At 44.6% G+C, this 21,758-nt stretch overlaps 6 protein-coding genes across 10 annotated transcripts; 2 read left to right on the forward strand and 4 right to left on the reverse strand.

Annotated features, from left to right (window-relative positions):
* Nucleotides 1-88: 88 nt before the first annotated feature.
* LOC129593788 (lysosomal acid glucosylceramidase-like) lies at nt 89-4,492 on the reverse strand. The gene is made up of 6 exons (XM_055490248.1): nt 4,275-4,492; nt 3,809-3,977; nt 2,469-2,864; nt 1,954-2,089; nt 1,439-1,894; nt 89-737 (listed from the first exon to the last, which is right to left on the reverse strand). The coding sequence occupies exons 1-6, from the start codon at nt 4,357-4,359 to the stop codon at nt 342-344; spliced, it is 1,638 nt and encodes a 545-aa protein (XP_055346223.1). The 5' UTR covers nt 4,360-4,492; the 3' UTR covers nt 89-341.
* Nucleotides 3,265-12,692, forward strand: LOC129593787 (ribosome-releasing factor 2, mitochondrial-like). Its single transcript, XM_055490247.1, is given in 10 exon segments — nt 3,265-3,649; nt 5,002-5,053; nt 5,382-5,740; nt 6,166-6,467; nt 6,895-7,223; nt 11,060-11,094; nt 11,096-11,425; nt 11,619-11,931; nt 11,934-12,016; nt 12,187-12,692. Coding segments are annotated over 9 exon segments (2,181 nt in total). The 5' UTR covers nt 3,265-3,649; nt 5,002-5,007; the 3' UTR covers nt 12,571-12,692.
* On the reverse strand, nt 6,937-10,545 carry LOC129593789 (uncharacterized). 5 transcript variants are annotated; one of them, XM_055490249.1, is made up of 9 exons: nt 10,310-10,543; nt 10,119-10,231; nt 9,938-10,054; nt 9,650-9,788; nt 9,000-9,370; nt 8,716-8,841; nt 8,513-8,624; nt 7,907-8,193; nt 6,953-7,616 (listed from the first exon to the last, which is right to left on the reverse strand). In XM_055490249.1, exons 1-9 carry the CDS (start codon nt 10,392-10,394, stop codon nt 7,593-7,595), a joined length of 1,374 nt encoding a protein of 457 aa, XP_055346224.1. In that variant the 5' UTR covers nt 10,395-10,543; the 3' UTR covers nt 6,953-7,592. The 5 variants fall into 5 exon arrangements, 4 of the variants coding, with proteins under 4 accessions (XP_055346225.1, XP_055346226.1, XP_055346224.1 ...); XM_055490251.1 differs by lacking the exon at nt 10,310-10,543 and having other exon boundaries at nt 6,938-7,616; nt 9,650-9,742; nt 10,119-10,134; XR_008691117.1 differs by lacking the exon at nt 6,953-7,616 and having other exon boundaries at nt 8,057-8,193; nt 8,513-8,637; nt 10,310-10,545.
* A 421-nt stretch (nt 12,693-13,113) lies between the features above and the next one.
* Nucleotides 13,114-18,430, forward strand: LOC129593720 (xenotropic and polytropic retrovirus receptor 1-like). Its single transcript, XM_055490166.1, has 14 exons — nt 13,114-13,768; nt 13,856-13,904; nt 14,565-14,699; nt 14,794-15,086; nt 15,154-15,255; nt 15,344-15,424; nt 15,621-15,699; nt 15,760-16,007; nt 16,162-16,341; nt 16,454-16,607; nt 16,674-16,871; nt 16,934-17,243; nt 17,314-17,454; nt 17,647-18,430. The coding sequence occupies exons 1-14, from the start codon at nt 13,700-13,702 to the stop codon at nt 18,125-18,127; spliced, it is 2,520 nt and encodes an 839-aa protein (XP_055346141.1). The 5' UTR covers nt 13,114-13,699; the 3' UTR covers nt 18,128-18,430.
* A 453-nt stretch (nt 18,431-18,883) lies between these two features.
* Nucleotides 18,884-20,061, reverse strand: LOC129593731 (uncharacterized). Its single transcript, XM_055490182.1, has one exon. It carries the CDS (start codon nt 20,059-20,061, stop codon nt 19,009-19,011), a length of 1,053 nt encoding a protein of 350 aa, XP_055346157.1. The 3' UTR covers nt 18,884-19,008.
* Nucleotides 20,048-21,471, reverse strand: LOC129593733 (kelch-like protein 20). Its single transcript, XM_055490183.1, is given in 2 exon segments — nt 20,048-20,935; nt 20,938-21,471. Coding segments are annotated over 2 exon segments (879 nt in total). The 5' UTR covers nt 21,200-21,471; the 3' UTR covers nt 20,048-20,318.
* Nucleotides 21,472-21,758: the final 287 nt, after the last annotated feature.

The raw sequence follows: 21,758 nt of genomic DNA on the forward strand, positions 1-21,758 counted from the left end.
ATAGTACAATTTCTTATCTCGAATTAACATGAATATATAACAAAAATAACGTAAATCCTTTTTAGAATCGAGATTAACATAAAACAAGTCGAGTGCGGTGTTTACTTAAATGGCGATCGCGCATTCGTGGTACATTCTGCCGGTGGTTACAGACAAAAAAATCCGCAGCATACGAGTATTAAATTATATAAGCTGATAAAAACAACAGCGAACAAATAAAATACACGACATAGTCGGCATTCATAGCATATTTCAGAAACAAATGGAAACTCTTCATCACCATAAAAAAGCTATAATCAGCATCCAGCTGCAGGCAACTAATTTCAACGAGGATCACCAGGTTACCACCACACAAACGTCTGTAGGGATCTTTTGGGAATATTTTCCACTATCCGGCCGCGACCGAGTCGCTGATCACGGATCTCCAGCTGTACGTCGGCATCACCGCGATTCAGCACAACGGCCGCCACGCCGCCGTCGGGCCGTTGCGCCGCCACCGCCATGACCTTTTGGCCCAGATTCCATCCGGACAAGTCAGTGGTGAGAATCTGCGCGTCCGGCGAGAGGAATTTGCTGAAGTGTCCCAGTGCGTAGAACATGGGTTGTTTGTACAGCTCGTCGGCAGTGTTGTTGACAATGATGGGGGCGTCGACAAAGTTGTTGGCCCAGTTGGGACCACCTTGTGGGTTGAGCGCCAGATTCCAGTCAGTCCATCCGCTCACCCAGTTTTGCAAGTTCTTCAAGAAGAAAAAGCAAGGTGCTGAATGAGTTATGAGTCTTACCCTCCGAAGAGTAAGCTTTGCAACAACTTAGCTTACGGATACAAAAGCTTTGCAACAACATACGTAAGAATAAGGCTGATAAGTACTCGTACAACCCATGGCATGTCGGCAAGCGACCATGCACTGCACTCAGTGCAGTGCACTGATATCTTGCAATAATTACAGCTCGCCTTACTAATTAATTATACACAGTCTTCTTACAAGTCTTCTCTACAAACTCTACTGTACAATTATACAAAATTAAGAAATTAAACATTAATAAGACAACATCGTAGCTCTTGAAAACGAATAAAATGTGTGCGATAGAATTTGAAGCAAGTCTGCATAATTAATTGTCAAGTAATCAGTGCTTTAAGACTTTAAGATAAATTATTGTACGGTTTGTGTGTAAATACGCTCTCCTCCGGCGAAGAAGAATCAACAATTAAACAAATATTAAACGTGAATTAATCGAATACGTGTACATTTTAGTTTTACAAATTATATTTATTTGTCCAATTTTTCAGTGACTACATAAAATTTCATTGTGATCGTTGCGCCTAGAGGCACAGCTAGTCATCGAGAGCCAAGAGTACAGTGTTACTCGTATAAAGTGATATAATTAAAGTGTGTGTCCAGAACCGTGGAAAATCTGCAGTCATAGTATTTAAACACACCTCAATGATGTCCACCGCATACGATTCCGCCCGTCCCCAATCACCCAGGATGACCTTTTTTTGCCAAGGATAACTTCCCTCACAGGCCTCGGTGCTGAGGATGAACTTGTCCGGATGGTGATCGTGTGTCTTACTCAGCACAGACGCCGGCGTGATGGGATCGGCGTACCAGTGCACAGCGATGCCGTCCACAAAGTCCGCGGCATCCGACTTGCTCTCCCAATTCATTCGAGATTTGGACAGCACCGTGTCCGCCCATCCGGGGAGGAGCACGCGCTGGTCATCCATAATCATCAGTTTGACGCGGCGCAGCCCGGCGGCGGTCAATGCCGGTCCGAGGTCACTGGCGATGAAGTCGCGTTGGGTGGCGGCAGTGAAGCCGAGGGCGTTGAAGGGAAAATGGGGAATCATGCCGTCACTGGGCTCATTCTGGGCGGTGATGCCCCAGATGGTGATCTGCCAACAACCGTGATTGTGCAAAAAACAAGAGGATTAACATGGAAAATTCACTCAACATTTTGAGCTTCGTAGGCTTGGATGAATTTGACGAAATACTGCGCCCATGCTTTGGAGTAATCGCTACCGGCTTGACCTTTTAAGGTGCCAGATGTGGAAGCGTTACCGGAGGTCTTCATCCAACCTGGAGCGGACCTGTTGGGAAAATAACCGTGGCCACCGCTACAATTTTACAAACAACTCCCGGAAGCGGAATCAGTGGTCAATAAGTCATTGCAAGGGTATATTTAAGCCTGAAAACTAATTAATGCAGGGGCGTACTTATGTACTCGTATCTATATATTGTTTCATTTGAGGCAATCGTCCTAACGAGTACGACGTCGGAAAATATAACTTCTTAATTCCGACGTGTATCCGAAGAAGACCAATTACTGTCGCTCGAGATTCAATACGCGTAGTCGCGTACTAAGGCTTTACCGGCAGTAACTAACATTGTAAGTACGCACATCTCAAATTATTTCCCCCGAATTTAAGTCAGAAAGTGCTAGAGCTCGATTTTCGAGAATGAGTATACCATGGACTAGCAAAGACGCGGATAGCCGTCTTGGTCAAAGCCTGCGCTCGTTGTATCAGTGGGATCTTCATCTTGTTGTCCTCCGGGGTGAGTGCAAAGTGGTCCAATTTAAGGTCACCCGGGGTGTCATCGTAGGTGTAGACGTGGGTGGAAAAATCGCAGCCCGCCATGTTAACGCGGCCAATAGAGTACTCGATTCCGTTGGGCCCGTAGTAACTAGACAAAAGGTTATCCTGTGCGGGAGGCGACAGCTGCAAAATGTTCACCCCGGCGGCGTCGGTGAAGGCGCCACCAAAGCCCAGAATATTCTGCCGGGTGGTGTTGGCTATAGTAAGTGTCAGCGAAGCGGCGCTGGGATGGTGACTCTTGCTGAAGCTGCCCTGGGTTTTGTTAAATCTGTAAATGTCAAAATATTTGGTAGCGGCAGCAGGGGACGGTTAATTGTTGGGGTAAAAATTAAATAACACATAATTTATATAAGTAGTTGTTATTATGGTACGAAATGCAAACAGACACGAATAACAAAAAGTACAACAACAAATTTTAAGAGTTTTACCAGTACTCTATAAATTCCCCGCTGTAGTACAGTGGCACAAAAAGTTTACTAAACACCAACTATTGGTATCATTAGAGTTATTTTTAGTTTTACTATTTGTTACTATACAGCGCTTATTTAGGCTGCACTCGTACGAATTAGGATGTACAATACAGTTTAATACACTGTTCGAGCATATTAAACCGGCTCGTTGGTCTACGCCACAGTACTGTACAGAAGTTTCCTCTGCATTAAGAAAATACCGCCGCAAACACTGCAGAGTTTCAATGATTTCGATATTTTGAAGTTAGCATTATTGTTGCGGGTGCTCCCTGCTGACTGACTATCTATCTATATTTTCATTTTGATATGTATTTGGTTATCTATCTTTTATTTTGATGGCCGTAATGTAGATCTATGCGTACCTCAGCAGCCGCGCATTCAGGTTTGGCTGCCTGCGTAAGGCATATTATTCAATATCGAGGAAAGCACTACACTGACTACACTCTCTGCAGTAATAAATGTTTGAGCCTGTGAGTTGGACGGTTGTTCGGCAAGTCCGTTAAGTGAAGCTCCTCTAGAGTATTTAGGCAAAATCCCATTCATGAAAATTGTTCGTGTTCCATCCTGACGAGGAATACGAAGGGTAAGTACGGGCGCTCTTTGAGTAAGTTTAGTACGAGTCTCAATTTTAACTTTTAACCACTTCTTTTCGTAGTAGAATCTGGATGAGCGTTTTTTGTTTTTTGTTTGGCGTATATCGGTTTACGCAAATATTTTACAATTGGCTGCATGTAAGTAATACCTTTGGCCATCTAGCGTTGAACGGTAGAGGGAGTAGGAGCCGTTGTTGGTTGCGCGCGTAGGACTCACTGGTGGCAGGGAATCGCAGTAGGTTGCATTGCAGACGCACACAACGGAGTCCCCGTCCAGCTTGCGGGGAACGCACGGTTGAGCAGCCTTCTTATGGCGAGCTGCAAAAGTTCCCCGTATTATTGTATAGCACTGGTTAAAAGGATTTGCTTTGGTCTGTCACTTCTCGTTGTTTTTGATTTTTATAGTTTTTATTGCGTTTCGGCTGCACGTAAATAATTCTGTGCAGTAAAAGTATCTGTATTTTGCCGTTTTTAACGGTTTTTATTTTTTTGGTGGCATTACAAATTTTATAATTCGAGTGCAGAAAACAGAATAATTTCGGCAAAATTAAATATTTTTGGTATCAGCACTCAGCACTTACAATGTAATGTATTCCGGTACTCGTATTTACCTACCTGTTGCTAAACCGGCCAATGCTAACACGCAGACGAATAAGAGGAATACAGTGGGCAGGAAGCTACGCAATAATAGCCCGGCCATTTTCGATGCTACTCCCGAGAACTTGGGGTAACTGATATTCCCACCCGGTGACGCTTTGGAACAGCAATAATTATTAGAAAATGATAACAAGTGGGAACTGAGCGGCGGAGGCGACTTGTGGTTATAGCTGCGAGCCTGCGACGATTGACTGGGGAGTGCAAAGTACACCGACGAAAAGAAAAGCAGTTTTCTTTCGAGCCAATCAGTTGATTATAGATTTTATAATGCTTTATCAAATAAACATGCTCGTGCACATTAGTTTCTTACTTCGGGAAGACAATGAATGAAATGCACGTGCCGTAACTGATTAACTATCTGATAAAAATTAATCCTTTCATAAAGTTTAATTCAGTTTTAAGGTTGGAAGGCATACGGTTTGGGTTTTATTCCGTTTCCGATCACTCCAAACTCCACTAATTAATTATTAGGATTAGGACGGTGTTATTCAGAATTAATTAATTAGGTCGATATTATTAAGAGTCATTTAATTAGGGCGATATTATTCAGCTTGATACGATTTCTGATTTGGAAAATAAAGAAAATAAAAATTTTGTAACGTATGAGAAAAATGCGGACGGACAATGCAAATACACACACAGATTGCTTGCATAAGAATAAATTTTGGAAACTCTACTTTTTTAGGTGGACATGGAGCACATTCCTTTTCGTTTCCTGCGCATCCAGAACCGTCTGTGTAAGTTAGCCAAAATGCTTAGTGGAGAGACTTCGTATAATTAATGAGGATAGCTGGAGATCAACGGTGTTCATTTTTGAATTTTTACGAAATAGCGGGGAGATAGAGAAGCTGTTGTTGGTCGGGCCTGTTGTTGTTCGTTCGGCGTTCTGCACACCACTAGTAGCCTAAAGGTCGTAAAAGAGCGTAGTTCACTAGCGAACCTGAAATAGCGTGGTATGTGCTCCCTTAGACGAGAGCTGTGGTCCGGATGAGGGGAGTCCGCCCTGCATAACATTTCATGTGGTAATTTCGTAAATTGGTGAATGTTTCGTTTTACGGTATGCAGGTTTAATTAGTTGGCTGTGCAAATCCCGCTATGTATGCACCAGCACACCCCGGTCCGCAGCCTTCGTCAAATCCAAAATTAAACAGCTCGTCGCTACCGACAGCATCAAGGAAGAGAAGACGCGGAATATCGGTATCCTTGCGCACATTGACGCTGGGAAGACAACCACGACGGAGCGGATGCTCTTCGCGTCGGGATTGACCCGTCACTGTGGCAGTGTGGATTCCGGGGATACAGTGATGGATTTCCTCCCGCAGGAGCGTGAGCGGGGCATTACTATAAATTCGGCGACGATCACCTTTCCATGGAATGGATACAGAATAAATCTTATTGACACGCCGGGACATGTGGATTTCACGGTGAGTGCTGCGACAGAATTACCTTGTTGTTTCTTTTTGTGAGTTACATAACGGTAATACCGGTATCATGAAAACGTTGAGAGGAAGGTTTTTCAAAGAAGGTGTTGGTTTGGAGGAATATCATTCAAAAGTGTTAGATTACGGTACAGTATTGCTCCATGAAAAAATTTCAAAGAAGTTCCAAGTTCTAAGTTGCCTTTTGGAGAACACAATTTAATATAATATAATTATTCAAAAGCCCAAAGAGCGATATTTGCACTTCCGTATCTTAGAAAATTTGTAGCACGTATATGGCCCTAATTTTATCTAACCAGTTCCACTACTGTACCATATTTTGCCTGCGTATTTTACTGAATTAGAAGACTTCGCAGAGAGAAGTATTGCGCATTTACACCGTAAACCTAACTGTAAATAAAATCTTACAGGTGGAAGTTGAACGGACGCTGCTAGCGCTGGACGGCGTTGTCATCATCCTGGATGCTTCAAAAGGCGTTCAGGCGCAGACGCTGACAGTTTGGCGACAGGCTGTTCGCTTCGGACTACCCTGTATTATTTATCTGAACAAAATGGACAAACCCGGCGCCAGTGTTCCGCGATGTATTATGCAGCTGGAGAAGAAGCTGACTTTGAAACCACTACCTCTGCAAGTGCCTTTCGGGGATGGAAAACAGTTCGCCGGGGCGTTGGATGTCTTAGATACGGCTGAGAATCAGCGGCTGGAGAATCTGTAGGCAAATGCAGCGTTTTTTACAGAGATTGTGTGGCGACTGGGGCCTTTTTCTAAATGTCTGTTTTCACTGTTTCGAAATATTTTCTATATATCGGTATTTTTATTGATTTTCACTTGTAGTAAGTTAGAAACATTCCCATTTTTCGATTATCTAAGGAACACTTTTAGTGGTTTCCTGGCTCTTTTGGTTGTTCAAGACCTTGAGTTAATTTTAATAACTAGTATGTAGTCTCCTTTCTTTAATGTTTTTCAAAACTACGTAAAACTAATATGTCGGAACTGGAAATTTAGAGAACGTTGTGAGTCCATACAGTGTATGATACGTAATAAACTTTTTATCGGTATGTATGCGCTGAGATTTGTCTTTTTTTATCCGGAAAGCAGACTTGAACAAATTAACTGTTATTGAGTGATACGTTTGCAGGACGGAGTTGAAGAAAGCCCGCCAGTCAGTATTAGAACGTCTTGCCGATGTGGATGATGATTTTGCCGATTTGTACCTGAATAGCAAGGAGAGCCTGGACCGCGCGACTATCGACTCCGAAATCCGCGAGGCCTGCCTGAAACGACAACTAGCGCCATTACTAATCGGCTCGTCTCTGAAGAACGTGGGGGTTCCAGCGTTGTTGGATGCTGTGGTAAAGTATCTACCAAATCCGTTGGAGCTGGAGAAACCGATGGTCAGTGAGCGCTTGAAGAACTCCTCGGGATTTTACGGATTGGCTTTTAAAAATGTCCATGACAAGTACAAAGGTACGGCGCTCCAATGTTGTAACTTTACAAGTGTGGATTTGTTGAATTCGTATTAACTCCCGGTCTTAAGAGTTATGTAAATTGATAAATCTTTTTTGTAGCTGCGCAAAAGGCACTAAAATATTTGACGTTAGTTGTTCTTATGAAGCAAATTTTTTCTGAAAATGCTGTTAATTTCTTATTCATTGTCGGAATAGTCCGACTGCATATTGATGCAGACTTCGGTGTGCATGTCGATGCGTACTTCGTCTCGATCGACCAACCAGGCCCAGCGTTCTGGTTCGGCTGCCACGGCGGAGGTTGATGCCTTGATCTCCGTGGTGGTGGTGCCCGGCTCGCATGGTGAACCGAGTTGCTCGTTGGATTCGGTCATTGTGCCCGTATTATCACAATCTGCAGCGAGACGATAGGTCACTACCTAATAGTTTTGCGCAATCAAAGCTTGTTGGCTGAGCCTTTTCTTTTTATTATTCCAACATTTTGCTTCGTTGCGTATTCTTTTTCCACAATTATGAGATTAACGAAAACTATTTTCCAAATTCTGTGGTTAGTGAAAGTAGTTAGGTTAGGTACCGGTGTTTACGAGTATATTTAATTCGCTTTTGAATGGTTTGCTGATGTTGAGGCTTGACGGTGAAATACCCTGCAGATCATATTCCTTTGTATTACGTACTTTTTTTTACCTTGATGAGTTTGTGTAGACGTCGAAGTGGGGGAGCGCTGTACGGCGCTATCGAGTAGATACTGGAAGATGTTGCCGATTTTGTGGCATATTTTCCGTATCCCACGGCTTCGCAGGAGAACTGAATGAAGCCAAACTCTAGAACCGTCTTCTGTCTGTTTGGTCCGAGTGGTAGAACGAAGGTACGATTGCTGTCCACTGGTAATTGGCCCTGGGCGAGGAATTCCTCAGTGGTGCAGGCTGAGACACGCTTAGCGTACTCCACGCCATCGCCACCAGCATGTATCACTACAGAACGAATCCATAATTTGTTTTTACAAAAAATTGATTTGAAAAGACAATTCGTGGATATCTTGCTTTTTAAAAAGGTTGGATATTTTATCTCATCGTCTTTAGTTCGCAAAGAATGAAAGCAGCGTTTTCGAAAATAGCGCTACATTAGAAGTTAAGAGACAAATAAATTTTATAAAAAAAAATCCATGCACATTTCGGACTTTAAAAATTACGTACAGAGTACAGCTACTGAAAACCGATTTATCGCAAATTTCTAAACTTTTTATAAGTTGACGATGGGAGAATAAAACCGATCTCTTTTAAAGCTTAAAACCTTGAAAAATTCGTAGAAGGCGTAGGAAAGCCGTGGATCCTGCATCCACACCGATCCACAATTCATATTTTGGGAACTTTCTGTCCGGATGTTCATGACAAAAAATTCTGCTCTAGAATGATATTCTGCGATATTCAAATTGTGGATCGAGTGTGGGATTTTCACAACAGAAATTATTTATATTAATTCTTGCGGTAAATTACCTGAACCGTGTGAAAGATCTGAATGCAGACCATTTTCTCTCTTCGATATCCCAAAATGCATAGATACGGATTAATATATCCTAATGCTTTGCGGGCTTGATCTGGAGCTGCTGCAATCACCATTTCCTGTGTGAAAATTAAAGTTAGCACCACCATTTAAATTTTTATTTCCGATCAACAAATGCGTTTTCGTTAGCGATCTAGCTGAGATTTAATGCGTGACGGATTTGATTTTGCAGTGAAATATGTGTTCATTTAAAATGAATGTGACTTATGTAAGGTACCTCAAAAAGGCTATCCGGTTGAATGTAGTCCGTTCCGTTGGCTCGGCACACCAGAGGATTGTACAGTAATTTGCTGTTGACCCTGGCGATCGTGTCGCTGAGTGTCATCCATTCGGGACAATGTGGATACAGCATGTGTTGGCGATTTTTCATGTGCTTAGCGATGTGCTGCATGAATAGCGACGTGCCGTCATCGGTTTCTTCATCACACATCTGCAGTGTAATACGCTCCACACTACTGGCGGAAATGGTGGAGAATTCGATTTGGAAACTGTTTTTCATTGGACTGAGGGCGCAGGGTGTCAGTGGCTGGGCAATTTTCGAGATGTTGTACTGTTTTTCCGCGCGCTTAGCGCCTTCGTCGCGGAGAGCTAAATTAAAAGTGCAGTTTTGTAATTGGTTTGAAATTAATTACAGTAATATCATGACACTTTCTACCTTGGTTCTACAGTTGGGTCGGCATTGCGTACCAATCAGTTTCGTCACCCGTTAATTTTCATCAAATCTTAATTACTCTGTAGTTGCGGCTTATCAGAATTACGAGTATGGTATGTAGTTTGAGTCTAATTGTAAACTTTTTGTGGTGGCAAACTGCACACTATATAATCATGAAATGTAGTAATAATAGTAAATGTACGTTCAGGGCGTACTTTGGCAGATGTCCAGTGTGAGTATAAGTTGCGCCTTCTGGACACTGTCCGAAAAGTACCAGGTGGTCAACGGATTGCTGGCATCGCGTGGCTCTAAATCGCGGGAACCGATCAGGCCTAGCGATAACATTGCGGCCGGCTATTCTCGAAAAAGATCGAATTTTTCGTGCAACGGTATCATTTTGTACATTTTTCCTTTGCTGGATTAATGATAAACTGTGAATTAAGTGCTCTAATGACCATACAGTGTGTATTGCTTAATCGGTGATTTGATTAAGGAAAAATTACCGATCGACATTCGTAGCGTTGGATCCGTAAGAGGGAATGATCCTTGTTAGCCGTGATCAGAATGTGAAAAGGACGGAAATAGAGATTATTAGGATAGATTGTCATTTTTCCCGGTCCCTGAGGTATTTAGCAGGTAATAGTGACAGCTGTTCTGAATTTTTTGAAAGTAAATCCTGCGTACTTTATACAATACAGTTTTCCAATCCAGCACATCGGTCCCGGGAATTTGTAAACGATTTAATCCGGGAGAGACGCAGTCCATAGAGTTCCCATGCAGGCAATGTAGGGAATGACCTGTCGCAGTCGCGGTTGTTAAGAATATTAACCAGCAATCCAGCATGTGTTACGAGACTGTGACCAATGGAACAATACCGGATTGTCCAGTTGGGACACGGTCGTGGCTTAATTGAATCGATGCGAGGAAGTTACTCGAGGATGATGCAGATTCCTTTAGCATTGCTTTTAGTGAAAAATGCGTAGATGAACCACGGAAGCTTGGCGCGCTTTTCAGTGAATTTCTACGCTATTATGCAAACCTCTGTCGATCGTTATCTCCTTCCGTAATATCGGGTGAGACTTGTTTTGAAAATTATGAACCTCTACTTATTTATCCTCAGAATTCACTTATTCGATGTTGCTACGGTGATAACTCCTATAAAATTACTAGCATGTTCTTCTTTTAGGAACTAAAAGCAGTTTTTTAGTTAGTTAGTTGGCTTAGTTAGATTTTTTACTTTTACTGGTAGTACTTAATGTAATTTAAAAAAATTAAATAACAAAGTTGAGCGATAGCAAATTTATTTAAAGTTAACATCTGTGGTGTCGAATACTTGCTCTACTTTTTTCGTATAAAAGCTTGCGGAATTTTTGATTGTTATTATGGTAAAGCGTCTGGAATGGAAAAAATGACAATGTAGTAAACACACAAAACACTATGGGAAAAAATGTATTTGAGTAGCAAGTGATATTTCATCAGCATTCGAATAAAGGAAATCATAAAATTGAAGCAAAGTACTGTAATTCAGCTTTAAGTAGTAGAATAAAATCCAGATTCCGTATTAAGCCTTATTAAGCCGTTTAAGTATTATACGTATATCTTGCGGAGTTATTGAAAACTTGCAGGTCTCCTGACGTTTCTTCGTATTTACCGCGGCAGCCTTAAAATCCGGTGCGTCTATCTTCAACGTTAACAAGCAGCTGCGGGAGAAAGTGGTGAAAATCCACGAGGCATATGCCGATGAGCTGCGGGAGATCGCCGAGGCCACCGAGGGCAACATCGCCGTGCTAAGTGGGCTGAAGGAGACCGTGACGGGAGATACGCTGGTTGCCAGTGGGGCGCATCTCGACGACGCCCCGACAGATCAGGTGGCCGTGCTGCGTATCCCCGATCCCGTGTACTTCTGCTCGGTGGAGACTGATTCGCCGTCTAAACAGCAGGCGCTTGAGGATGCCCTGGCCATTGTGCAGAAAGAAGATCCCTCAGTCAAGGTTGGTGCAAAAATTACTGCTGTTAATATTGGGTGCAACCGTACAAATGAGATTGCTTTGGCGTTATTGCGAAATGCGAACTGTAAAAGCAACGATCTTCTGGTCTGTTTTACTTCGCTTACAGTACTTATTTGAATTTATCTGTTCAGTCGTTCCAGTTGGCGTTTATTGTTTTGTTTGGTTTGCACCATAGGTTCGCAATGATCCGGAAACCGGCCAGCTTGTGCTCTCCGGCATGGGCGAACTGCATCTGGAAATTCTGAAAGACCGTATTAAAGGCGAGTACGGATTGGACCTCTACCTGGGACCAATGCAGGTAGCTTACAAAGAGACCATCACCGGTACCGAAGAGCACACTCTACAGATGGTACGGGAAGTGGCCGGTGTCCACAATCGTGTGGATATCCATCTGCGGATACGCTCGGTTGCGGAGAGTGGATTGTTCCGCAAGTGCAAACTGCAGTCGTCGCCGGACATCGACTGGACCAAAGTGCATCCGGACACCATAAAGCGGTGAATAATGGAGTGGCGGCGGCTTTGACGGCCGGCCCGGTGCTGGGCTACCAGGTTATCGACGTCAAAGTGAACTTGGTAAGTGCCGCGACCTGTATTCAAACACTAATTATTTTGGACATTTAGTGAAAGTGAATAAGTGCTTGCAGTTTACGTTTGTACGTGGCACAGAATGGACTTCCATGTTAGTGCATCGTACCGAAAAGTTGCGATTTGTGATTTGACACAGCATCATCTTTTTCAACCAGGTGAAAGTGAGCACAGCCCGCGGCACCCTTTCTCCAGTGATCGCCGCGGCGGCCAGTCAGTGTGTCCGTGAAATCCTGGCGAAATCCAGCGCACAACTGCTGCAACCGCTGATGAATGTAGCAGTGACCGTGCCTAGCCAGTGTGTCCACGATGTGTTAGGGGATTTGGCACGGCGGCACGCGCAAATCAAGGAGATCGACGTGCTGGATGAGGAAGCGCGGACGGTCAACGCGGAGTGTCCGCTGGCGGAGATGATGCACTTTAGCCGGGATATTCGCACGGTGACGCATGGTCTGGCGCATTTCAGTATCGAGCTGGGACGGTATGAGCCGCTGGATGCTGACCGGTTGGCTAAGTTGAAACATGATAAAATGCTCTTCTGAACAGTGGTGATTTTTGTCGGTGTTTTGTATAGTTTTGTAGGTTTGTTTTTATCGGGTTTTATTTGTTGTTTTCCTTGTGGTAGGATGTGAAACTTTGTAAAAAAGTAAAACCAGTAAACAGTCTCGTTTTCCGACTATGTGGTTTCTTGATCCATACGAATACGACTGTCGTGTTGTAGTGCCGCAGCCGCATTAGACATTACGATTGCGGTTAAGAAACCAGTAAGAAGAGAATGTATTAACCTTTTGGGCTTTAGGTTTTCAGTAAATGCTGAATGACTACATTGCACTAGTATTTTGCCACGAAGTTTGTTTCACATGTGCGGTTTACCTAAGCATTCTCGGAGATTGACTTACGTGTGGGTAAGGAGACAGCGAATTCATGTCGAGTTTCCACGACTGATTTCGATGGGGTTCCCAAGTTGCCGAGCTTACGACGGGAAGATGTTGCTAGGCACTGCGCAGCAAGCGGGAAAAGCAAAAGCTGCACAGTACTTACCCAGCTGCCTGCACAGTGCTTGCTCGCTTGGTGAACGGCGTGTACTTAGCTTTACAAGGCTTGCGGAACTCTTAACCAAGTTAAAATCGTACTCGAAATTAAAAGACTGGTTATTACACTGAAATTTTGAACCAAATTTTCTGCCACATAAAGACGTGCCACGTAAAGCCTTAACGTTGACCTGGCAGGTACTAAACTAATGCTTAAATTAAATAATTACCTATCACAATAAAATTACTTATGCAGCCGCAAGGACTGTACGCTGGTCTTCCGTTTTGCCGTGATATGTTACTTATTGTCAGCACTTTCGGTCTTCGTCAAGCACATCAGCTCTTGAGTTAGCGTTTAGTCTGCATAAGTTTCGTCCTGGTTTTGTCTGTATTTGGGATTTTTTGGACTGCCAGCTGAACGCATAATGGACGCATAATGCTAAACGCATAATGATCTTAACAATGTGTTCAGTATCGTGTTGGTATCGTCGCGGCGGTAGAAAATCCGAAAGATCTACCCTACTGTAGCTTAACTGGCTACTAGATCTAGCTTCAGCTTAATTGGATTACGCGACATTCGAGCGATCTGTCGTCCACATGTCGCTATTGCTAACTGTTGTTGACATCACTCTCCAACCAAATGAAGTTTGGAGCCCAACTCGCTTCCCAGCTGACACCGGAATGGCGGACACAGTATCTCAATTACGATGTGCGATAATCAACCATGACCTTTTGTGTTTGTATCTTGCTGATACTATTCTGTCTAGCTATCATGATTCATGAGCATTTTCCGTAGGATATGAAAGAAATGCTGGCGCAAGTCATCGAACATGCCCCGCGATCATGTAAGACAGTCTATTATATTTACTGATAATTTACATAGCCAATTATTGATCAAGTCAACCACAGTTCAAAATCAATAGTTACAGGCCAATATTATGCTAACAATATCAATGCTAACGTTCCTATAAAGGATTCTAGCGTCCGTTTAACTCTGTAAGTTTTAACCATTCTGATTTATTTATATTCTCAGTTTAATTCATTTATTTGATTTATTTTGTATAAGATACTGTAGAGTGTCGAAGTCGAGTAAAAAAACTTGCAAAAAAAGACGTTAGCTAAACGTTAGGAAACGGCTAAAATTGAAACACATCCGTTCACCTAGCGGTGGTTACACGTTAAACTAACGTTTTTCCTGCAAGCTGTTTTACTCGGGCGAAGGCTATTTCGCCGCCCTTGCCATTAGTGTACTTGTACAGATAGTATTTTGCCGTACGCCAAAATACGTACCGCTTCGTTAAAGGTTTTCTAGCCGTTGTTCAACTTGTATTTTCTCTAAACTTCTTTACATTATAATCACATAAGTTCAATCGCTTCATTAGGGCCAATTTAGGGGCACTGATAAATTACGTAATTCAGTAAATTAAATAACTAAATTAAGTTGTAGTCGGGCACTTTCGATTTTCTGGTTTGTGCTGAAGCACAAGCAAATGTTCGTTTTTCAGTTAGCCCTACAAATATGATGGAACAGCCCCACATGGACCGCGCCAGCCGACTGCTGGTTTACTTCGCCGAGTTTGAAGACAAGTTTTTCGTATACTGTGATAAGGAACTTACTAAGATCAACACGTTTTTTAACGGTATGCAATACGTACAAAAATTTTAAAGCTTATTGGAAAACCCACTTCGACAGAGTTGCATTAACGATGTCGATTTCATGATTTTCTTCTCCAGAGAAATTAGCCGAAGCGCAGCGTAAACTGGCCGCATTAAAAATGGAGCTGCGCGCTCATTTCAACCTGTCGCAGTTGGGCGTGGCAGAAGACAAAGGGGCCCGTTTGTCGCACAAGATGACATGGTTCGCGGAGCTTATGGACAAGGACGCCCGCAACGCCAAGCGCATGTACCGAAAAGTGCATGATTTGAAGCTGGCCTTCTCCGAGTACTACCTCAGTTTGATCCTCCTGCAGAACTTCCAGAACCTCAACACCACCGGCTTTCGGAAGATTCTCAAGAAGCACGACAAGGTGCGCAAGTAAGCACACATTGCACTGCTTATGGGTGGCGCATCGAGTGCAACCAGTATGATTACAGGTTCTGGATACCGATAAGGGCATGACATGGAGGATCCAACACGTGGAAGTGTCGTCTATTTATCAGAGCAAAGAGGTCGACCGTTTGATTATGGAAACGGAGGTACTTTCGTCAAATACCGAATTTTCCTTGGAACTGTGGAAATGTTTAGTAATTCGACTCCCGTAAGCCATAATTTGAATGGTTGCAGACAGTGGTAACAAAAGATCTGGAAGCCGGTAACCGAAGTAAAGCAATGCAGCGGCTGCGAGTACCGCCACTGAACGAACAAGTAAGTGCAACACTAAACTACGGTATTAAAATAAATTGTTAAAAAATACAAGAGCTATCAATCTATCAACGACACAGTGTTAATATGCCGGTACGTACGTCGTCATTGTGATTCGTCGCATTTGGCTGCACAAGACAGTGCATGCACGCAGACACTGATCGGGACACTTTAATCACCTTTTATTTTACTTGAATAGGCGGCGCCTTCGGTGTTCTTCCTTATGGGTCTTCTCCTGGGCAGCTTCAGCATCCTGCTGATCGATCTTGTCGCAGTAGGTAGGATTACTCACTGTTCTCTACCGTATTTCGCGATGATTGGAAGGTTGACGTTCACAGCTGCTGTGTCGGGGCTTCCCTTCGACATCTACACCACCTTTAACGCAACGACCAATCAGACAACGATCAATCATGACCGGGTTGACTGGCGCATTGTCGTACGTTTGTACCGGGGTCCTTTTCTCTTCATTGTGCAGCTCTTCCTCTTCGCCGGCAATGTGCATGGCTGGAGATCAGCCGGTGTCAATCATGTCCTGATTTTTGAACTGGATCCGCGCAACCATTTAACGCAGCATCACATTGTACAGGTACTAGTAATCTGATGCGGTAATCAAGTATAGTACTTGTGCTTTAAGCACAGTCTCGGGTGAATCTGTACTTAGGATGCACGGTACATAAGTACTGTATTTTCTAATCTGCCCCGATGCAGTTTTTTAAATAGTTCATACTTGTTTGTTCCAGCTGGCAGCGCTATTTGCCGTATTATGGATCAGTACCGTGCTTGCCTTCTTCCACAGCGACGCTGTGGGTGTACCGCATTACGTCGTTCCCATTATTCTGCCTTCCATCATGCTGATTCTTCTCTTAAATCCTTTTCAAATGCTGTTCTCCAGTGCTCGACGGTGGTTTCTCCGCACTTTGGTAAGGTACGTGTGCCTGTGCCAAATCGACTGCTTTTCCAATTGATATCGTAGTTTCTTTCGCTTTCACCGGGCATTCAGCTAGAATATAACTTTTGCTGCTACATTTGCAGTGGAAGATAATAACTGCTCCCTACCACACCGTGGCCTTCTCCGACTTTTGGGTGGCTGATCAGATCACGTCTACGGTTCAGGCGTTGCAGGACGTCCAGTATCTGTTGTGTTTCTACGCATTCGAAGTACCTTGGGTGAATAACGGCGTTCCCAGTAAGCAGCCAATCACCGTTTCTGTATTTGCCCACAATCGCCCACTTATTAATTTTGTGGTTGCAGGTAAGACTAGCATCTGTACGTCGACAAGCCATGGTATCCGGCCGGTTCTAGCGGCCATCCCGGCATGGTTCCGTTTTGCTCAGTGCATTCGACGCTATCGGGATTCCAATCTGGCATTCCCGCATCTGGTCAACATGACCAAATACAGCCTGACCTTTTTTATTGTCCTCTTTGCTACGTTGAATGCCTTGCATGGAGGTGATTATAGTGGCGCAGTTCATCGCTCTCTTTAGTTCTTAACAACGGCATGTGTTTTGCAGAGAAGTTTCCAAGCGACCCCATAATGCATCGGCCAGTATTCTACTGTTGGATGGTTCTGACCGTCCTCGGGTCATGCTATTCGTTTGTCTGGGATATGCGAATGGATTGGGGTTTCTTGGATTCCTCGTCCAAGGAACATCCATATCTACGCGATTCGCTGGTGTATGCCTCGATTCCGGTGTACCACGGCTGCCTGGTCCTGAATTTCTTTTTGCGATTTGCACGGACGTTTTCCATATCCACGGACGTATTTCCTTTTGCATTACAGGAAGTCCTGACAACCGTTCTAGCAATTTTGGAGTTGAACCGGTATACTAATGTTTGTTCTGAAGACTATTTGACGCGAAGATTAGAAATTTCTCATCGAAACTTTCTGTAGGCGCTGTATATGGAATTTCTTCCGTTTGGAGAATGAACATCTGAACAACTGCGGAGCATTTCGAGCAGTCAGGGATTTAGGAGCCGTTGCAGTACCACGTCCACGACCAGCTGCGCCTGCGTCCGACACTGAACGCATACGGTAAACAGATGTACAGGATATAGGAAAACCCATCTGTACCGACTCGGTCTTCATCGAACTTTGCGTGAACTTTGTTCAGATTGTTATAATAACTGTGGTATAATGGGTAGAACTTCAGGCATATTCTACAGCAGAAATTGTTGAACTGAAGATTTAAGAGCTCATTAACATATTACAATATTATGTGCATAGACCGGAGCAGCCAGCGGCTGGCGAACAACCCGGACGGGAGCCTAAACCGGCTGATTCCAAAGCGGAACTCTTCCCCATTAACTTTGATTCGCCGGCATTTGCCGGACGCGATTCCGAGGACCGAGAAAGCGGTGATTCTTCCGCCCGCAGTCGCCGCAAATCCTTCAAAGCCGAACTATTTCCATTGCGCGGGGTCACCGTCTACGAGATCGACGAACCGGCGACGACATCCGCACCGAAAAGGCGGTCGCTAACCGCGGCCGAGCTGTTCCCGGTCAACTGGAAACCCAGCAAAGCCATTCCAGAATCGGTCAGTGGGGAGTTGGGTTTGAAGAGTCACACCAGTCAATTAATTTCCGACACGATGCTGGCCATGCCGGAGACAATTGAGGAGTCACCCGATGAGGAGTACGCGTACGCCGCTGCTCTGAACACCAGGACAACGGCCACCAATATTGATCACATTAAGACGTTCTTGTAATCAGTACATTGAACATTGATGCATTTAGATACGAGGGTTTTCATACTGTTCTTGAAAGACTGTTGTATGTGCTTATACCACTTCTTTAATCTGGGATAGTAGGGTATGGCTACTATGGCTGCTGTTTGCTGTGTGAGGTTGATTAATTTTCCGCTATCTGAAGTAAATTTTGTTATTAGCTGCGAACTGGTGCGAATACTTCTCCTGCATACGCTTTTTTTATTTCTGCTGGAATGTGCACTTTTTCGATATTATGGCGGGATATTATTCGGTGTTTAGAAGCAAACGGCCCATGACTGCAATCACAACTCAACAGTGCAGCATTTACTGTAGCTTGTAAGTAATTAGACAACTCCTGTTGCGTTTTTTGAATTGCACAACTAGGAGAGAATGCTCTCATAGTCGGAATGTTATCGGATATGAAATATGCAGAAGCAAGCTACCTAAATGAAATAAAGAATTATTGAATATTTTGGGTTTTGACGCCGGAGGCTAATGGTAAGCGAATAGTAAACAACACGTATACTGTAACTGATTATGATTTGCGTGACCTGGTACATACAGTATCTTGTTTTCGCGCAATCTTAGAGAAACCGTTTCACAACTTAAGCACTCGGACGTAAATTCACGTAATGCAATTTGGTCAAAAACATCACTCAATAACTGATACATAGTTTTTAACATTGACTCACCGAACGCTGGAAAAAGCTTTGAATAATGCAAGCGTATTAATGGCGAATCTCCATTCAGTTTTTATTTTGTCATAAAATTGTGTGGCTAACCAAGAAACGCAGAAGCGAACAAAATACACGGCCATCTTGGAAAGTGCGCGTTTGAATCGGCAGTACTTCCATGTACATAGGTACACAAAAAAACGCGCCTCAATAGCGAAGGCTATTGGTATCTTGCGGCAAGTCAACCATCCGCGGCGGTCTTGCCGGCGCCGCCGCAGATGTACTGGGCATCTCTGTGGACTCCATCACCGAACTGCTCTCTACCATTTCCTTTTCCATTTCCTCCACTTTCCGCGCGATTCCCTCCGACATCTCATGCAAGCGGTTCTGATGCACCGACAAATCCACCACAACCCCCGGCCCCGGCGGCAGCTGCACCAACCCTGGATCCCGGGGCGGTGGGATGGGTGTCGCCGTGTCCGAGTGCGGGGACGTCGGCGTGGGGCCCCAGGGATACATTGCCGGTCCCAGGAATCCCGGAGGAGGGACGTAACCTGGTTGGATGGTGAAGGGTTGTCCGGATGGCGGCGGGTAAGGCGGATAGTACCCTCCCAATCCCGGGGTGAAGGCGATGGGAGCCGGACTGGGTGCCTCGGTCGCCGGGCGTTTCCGGTCGCGGGTTGTGCATTCCAAGCAGAAGAACCGACAGTTGCCGTTGCCGCCGTACCCACAGCATGCCGCGTCTGACTCGTAACGGCAACAAATAGGCGGTTTCCGGGGTCCGCACAACTGTTTCCGGCGCGCGAGAAAACGGTCCCAGACACCGGATTTCTCGGCGTTCATGCAGAATTTCGGGCAGGTAACGTTAATTTTGGCGCCCTTACAGAGAATGATGTCCTCGCAGTCCAGGATGTTCCTTTTCGGGCAGCAGCGGTCCAGGAGGGAGTCGCAGGCGGAAGACGAGCGGGTGCACCATGTGCAGCGGGCTTCCAGGCTTTCCGAACATGCATTGAGGCAACCGCATTCGAGGCATGTCGTTAACGGTGCACAAGTAAAATTGTTACATGGGGATGATTTTTTGGATCCACGGGAGCGCAGGCACCGGTAGAGCAGGCAGAGTATTATACAGAATACAGCGTATGCTGCAACGGCTACGACAACAATTAACGTGTTGGTCCAGACAAACGGCTGTTTGGGTAGCGGCGGAAGCGTCGTAGGCACTGTAGTGAAATCTGTAAAGGTCACGTTCCATGTGGCCATCTTTGTATTTTATATATAAGCAACAAAACAAATCATTTCACGCCGATTAAAAACACTACCCCAAATTTCAGGGTTTGGAATAAAGTAAAAGATTAAAGAACAGGAATCTCTCACTCATATTATAACAGCCCCAACCCGATCGATGCAACACACGCTACACCTGCGCACGCAAGCCCCTTATCAGCACACCTCGCATGTACATACATGGATCGGCGATCGATAATCACACATGCATTAACAATCGAGATACACACATATCACCGGTGATTCTGCAGCATACCCCGCCGCGGGGTCAAATAGAATCCCTGCCCAAATTGTATATCCCCGCGTTTATCCACATCCCGCAGCTGATACTGGAAGCTCTTGCGAATTAGCTCTTGAATGTCCGGTGCCGACCAAATGACTTCATCATTGGAAGCATCTTCCAGACACACTTTGGACAACAGTGGCCACCGTACATACCGGAGTAGATGCTGGTATCCGCGCCGATGAGTCTCCGGATCTGCACGGTACCAGCTGCGCACCGCCGCCAGAACAATATCCTCCGAACGGACATTCAGGTCATCAATGGCCAGAATACTCATCACCTCCGGGGCATTGGCCAACCGGAAACTATCCGTCGTGCATACACAAGTGAAGTTTTTGGATATGAAAAAGGTCACATATTTTAGCACCACACCCAGAATGTTGGCATCGCTGGGTGTCAGGCAAGTGTCGTCATTGATGAACTGCCAGATGATGCGCTGGTATCGCATACAGGAGCTGAGTTTGGTGTTCTTCTCGATGTAACGGCAGGCTTCCTCCAGCACCCCGCGGCAGCCCAGATTAATCCCGGCGCGAAGGATGTTCTCCAGGTTGAGCTCAGTGATGCGCAGGGTTGGTAGCTAAAAGTGAAGGAGCACTCGACGATCATCTCCACGGCGTCGGGATCGACGTTGCGGAAGGCATACACAGGCCGCTCGGGATGGGCGGCAAAGATCTCGCGGAGAGTGGCGCTGATGACGGACAAGAGAAGACGGTTGGCTCGGATATCGCGGTCGGAGATGCGGAGAGTGATGTCGTAGATGTCTTCGGTGTGGCGCATCTGCTGCAAGACGGTGACGAATTCGAGGATGAGGTCACGACTTAGGAGGGCCATCAGCGCGGCGGATGCGTGAGTGTAGCTGGTGATGCATAGCGGGGATTATGGGAAGGCAAAGTCATTTGCAATGCGGAGGTACACTCGCCGAAACTTCCCACATGCTCGTGAAAGTGATGGAACCGTCCAAATGGCAGAAAAATAAAAAACGAGTGATAATTTTCTTATCCGAAACAACATATACATAAAGTATCGTATGTTTATGCACGTAATGTTTGATAATTATGGTGGCATTATTTGCTGTACTTTATGTTGATTTTCAGACTGCGGGGGCAGTAAGTACTGTATTTAATTAGCCTGGGTTGCTAAGCGTATTGTACAGCACTAACGCTAGTTTTGTTTTATTACTTGCTTACTGTACAGTGCAGCGTAGAGCACTAACGTTATTTCTGTTTTTCTTTATTACCGTACTGTCAGTACTTACTGTTATGTTTTTATGTAAGACAGATTTACGGCACTGCATTTTTCACGTAACATGTGCAATTTTATGTAATGAAAATACTTTAGGATTATGGTTTTTGAAATGGATTTTATAATAACTACTGCCATGGCTAAATTA

Source organism: Paramacrobiotus metropolitanus, unplaced genomic scaffold (assembly GCF_019649055.1).
Source record: "Paramacrobiotus metropolitanus isolate TYO unplaced genomic scaffold, Prichtersi_v1.0 Parri_scaffold0000063, whole genome shotgun sequence".
Taxonomy (NCBI): Eukaryota; Metazoa; Tardigrada; class Eutardigrada; order Parachela; family Macrobiotidae; genus Paramacrobiotus; species Paramacrobiotus metropolitanus.

Coding starts and splice junctions, on each gene's coding strand:
- LOC129593788 (XM_055490248.1), bottom strand. CDS start 4,359: ATGGCCGGGCTATTATTGCGTAGCTTCCTGCCCACTGTATTCCTCTTA. Junction 1,895..1,953: donor AAGCCTACGAAGCTCAAAAT/GTTGAGTGAATT, acceptor GGTTGTTGGCAG/ATCACCATCTGGGGCATCAC. Junction 738..1,438: donor ATGCGGTGGACATCATTGAG/GTGTGTTTAAAT, acceptor TTCTTCTTGAAG/AACTTGCAAAACTGGGTGAG.
- LOC129593789 (XM_055490249.1), bottom strand. CDS start 10,394: ATGCTAAAGGAATCTGCATCATCCTCGAGTAACTTCCTCGCATCGATT. Junction 10,055..10,118: donor GGAAAACTGTATTGTATAAA/GTACGCAGGATT, acceptor TAAATACCTCAG/GGACCGGGAAAAATGACAAT. Junction 9,789..9,937: donor AACGCTACGAATGTCGATCG/GTAATTTTTCCT, acceptor TTTCGAGAATAG/CCGGCCGCAATGTTATCGCT.
- LOC129593720 (XM_055490166.1), top strand. CDS start 13,700: ATGAAGTTTGGAGCCCAACTCGCTTCCCAGCTGACACCGGAATGGCGG. Junction 15,700..15,759: donor GATCGATCTTGTCGCAGTAG/GTAGGATTACTC, acceptor TGACGTTCACAG/CTGCTGTGTCGGGGCTTCCC. Junction 16,342..16,453: donor GGTGGTTTCTCCGCACTTTG/GTAAGGTACGTG, acceptor CTACATTTGCAG/TGGAAGATAATAACTGCTCC.
- LOC129593731 (XM_055490182.1), bottom strand. CDS start 20,061: ATGGCCACATGGAACGTGACCTTTACAGATTTCACTACAGTGCCTACG.